The sequence below is a fragment of the Egretta garzetta genome, unplaced genomic scaffold, assembly GCF_000687185.1.
Source record: "Egretta garzetta isolate BGI_Z169 unplaced genomic scaffold, ASM68718v1 scaffold1016, whole genome shotgun sequence".
Lineage (NCBI taxonomy): Eukaryota > Metazoa > Chordata > Aves > Pelecaniformes > Ardeidae > Egretta > Egretta garzetta.
Window position 1 is genome coordinate 37,176 of NW_009259873.1, and position 2,440 is coordinate 39,615.

The 2,440-nt window shown below is 64.3% G+C and overlaps 1 protein-coding gene across 1 annotated transcript in view; it reads right to left on the reverse strand.

Moving 5' to 3' along the window:
• Positions 1-2,440, reverse strand: part of LOC104127449 (epithelial discoidin domain-containing receptor 1) — an 8,207-nt gene that overhangs the window by 5,129 nt on the left and 638 nt on the right. Inside the window, exons 2-4 of the mRNA XM_035895651.1 lie at positions 2,128-2,257; positions 1,097-1,325; positions 341-386 (exon numbers count right to left, since the gene is read on the reverse strand). Coding sequence (XP_035751544.1) covers positions 341-386; positions 1,097-1,325; positions 2,128-2,257 — 405 coding nt within the window. The remainder of the gene's footprint in view (positions 1-340; positions 387-1,096; positions 1,326-2,127; positions 2,258-2,440) is intronic.

The following is a 2,440-nucleotide window of genomic DNA, read 5'->3' on the forward strand; positions in this document are numbered from 1 at the left end:
GGGGCTCCGCCCGCCCCCCCCCCCTGGATCCCAGTAACCGCAGTAATCCCTAGGGATCCCATTGTCCCCCGTGGTCCCACTCCCCTCCCAGGGATCCCCAGGAATCCAAACAACCTCCCCCCAGGTCCCAGTGTCCCCAGTGATCCCTGGGGATCCCCTTAACCCCCAGGATCTCCCAAGGATCCCATTGTCCCCTGAGATCCCAGTGCCCTCCCAGGGATCCCCAGGAACCTCCCAGGGATCCCCAGGAATCTCTCAGGGATCCCCAGGAATCCAAAAAACCCCCCCTGGATCCCAGTATCCCCAGCAATCCCTAGGGATCCCCATGGATCCCCTTAACCCCAGGATCTCCCAAGGATCCCATTGTCCTCTGAGATCCCTGTGCCCTGCCAGGGATCCCCAGGAACCTCCCAGGGATCCCCAGGGGTCCCACCACCCCCCATGGATCCCAGTGTCCCCAGGAATCCCCCAGGATCCCCCACTGTCCCCTTCCACATCCCAGTCCCCTCCCAGAGATCCCGGGGATCAGGATCCCAACATCCCCAAGGTCCTTGGCCCCCTCAGCAGCCCAAGGTCCCCAAGGTGTCCCCAAGGTCCCCCATCATCTCAGCACCCCAAGATCCCTGGTCACCTCAGCACCTCAAGGTCCCCAAGGTGTCCCCAAGGTCCCTGGTCACCTCAGCACCCCAAGGTTCCCAAGGTCCCCAAGATCCTTGGTCACCTCAGCGCCCCAATATCCCCAAGGTCCCCAAGGTCCCCCATCACCTCAGCACCCCAATATCCCCACGGCTCCCATCACCTCGGCGCCCCAATATCCCCAAGGTCCCCAAGGTCCCCCATCACCTTGGCGCCCCAATATCCCCATGGTCCTCAAGGTCCCTGGTCACCTCAGTGCCCCAACATCCCCAAGGTGTCCCCAAGTTCCCCAGTCACCTCAGCACCCAAACATCCCCAAGGTCCCCAGTCACCTCAGCATCCCAAAGTCCCCAAGGTCCCCAAGATCCCCAGTCACCTCAGTGTCCCAACTTCCCCAAGGTGGGAACCTTGCACCTCAGCACCCCGACATCCCCAAGGTCCCCCCAAGGTCCCCGGTCACCTCAGCGCCCCACCGGTCGCGCCAGCGCAGCCAGCGGTGACGGTCGCGGCTGTAGCGCAGCCGGTAGGCGCGGGCAAACTCCCTGCCATGGCCACCGGCATGACGTCCCTGTGTCCCCACCAGCGTCACCACGTGCAGCCCACCCAGGTCCACCTCCAGGAACTCCTCCTCCTCGGGGAAGACAGGGCCCGCGGGACACCAGGCGCCATCTCCATCGCTGCGACCCAGCCTGGGGACACGGGGACCTCCTGGGGACACCTGGGACACCTGGGGGGACCGGGTGCTGTCCCCATCGCTGTGGCCCAAGCTGGGGACATGGGGACATCCTAGGGACACCCAGGGACAGGGGGACACTTGGAGGACATGGGGACATCATGGGGACACTGGGGGACACCTGGGGACACGCAGGGGATATGGGGACATCCTAGGGACACCCAGGGACATGGGGACCCTTGGAGGACATGGGAACATCATGGAGACACCCAGGGGACATGGAGACACCTGGGCAACATGGGGACACCCAAGGGACACTGGGGGACACCCAGGGACATGGAGACACTTGGAGGACATGGAGACATCCTAGGGGACACGCAGGGGACATGGGGACATCCTAGGGATGTGGGGACCCTTGGAGAACATGGGGACATCATGGGGACACCCAAGGGACATGGGGACACTTGGAGGACATGGGGACATCATGGGGACATCCAAGGGACATGGGGACACCTGGGGGAACACAAGGACATTGTGGGGACACCCAGGGACATGGGGACAACCTGGGGACATGGGGATACCCAGGAGGATGGAGGGACCTGGGGAGACCCAGGGGACCCTGGGTAACACAGGACAGAACTGGGGGGCGACACTGGGCCATACTGGGACTCCTTGGGCACAGTGGGCAGTGGTGGATCTGGGCTGGGGACACCGTGGGGACACTGGCGGGGGTCTGGGAGGTGATGCTGGATGAGGGGCAGGGGGGTACTGAGCCATACTGGTGTGTACTGGTGTGTACTGGTGCGTACTGAGCTCACCGGCCGTGGCGGGCGGCGGTGGAGTCGGACCAGGCGCTGGAGGCCGAGAGGCGGCTGTCGGGGATGGAGCCGTCCTCCATGCCCAGGGCGAAGCGGCACCTGCCTGGGGACACGGGGGACGTTGGGGACACTGGGGACATGGGGGACATTAGGGACATGGGCGATGTTGGGGACATGGAGGACACAGGGGACATGGGGGATGTTGGGGACACTGGGGACATGGGGATGTTGGGGACACTGGGGACATTGGGGACATGGGGGGACATTGGGGACATGGGGGACACTGGGGACGGTGGGGACACTGGGGACACAT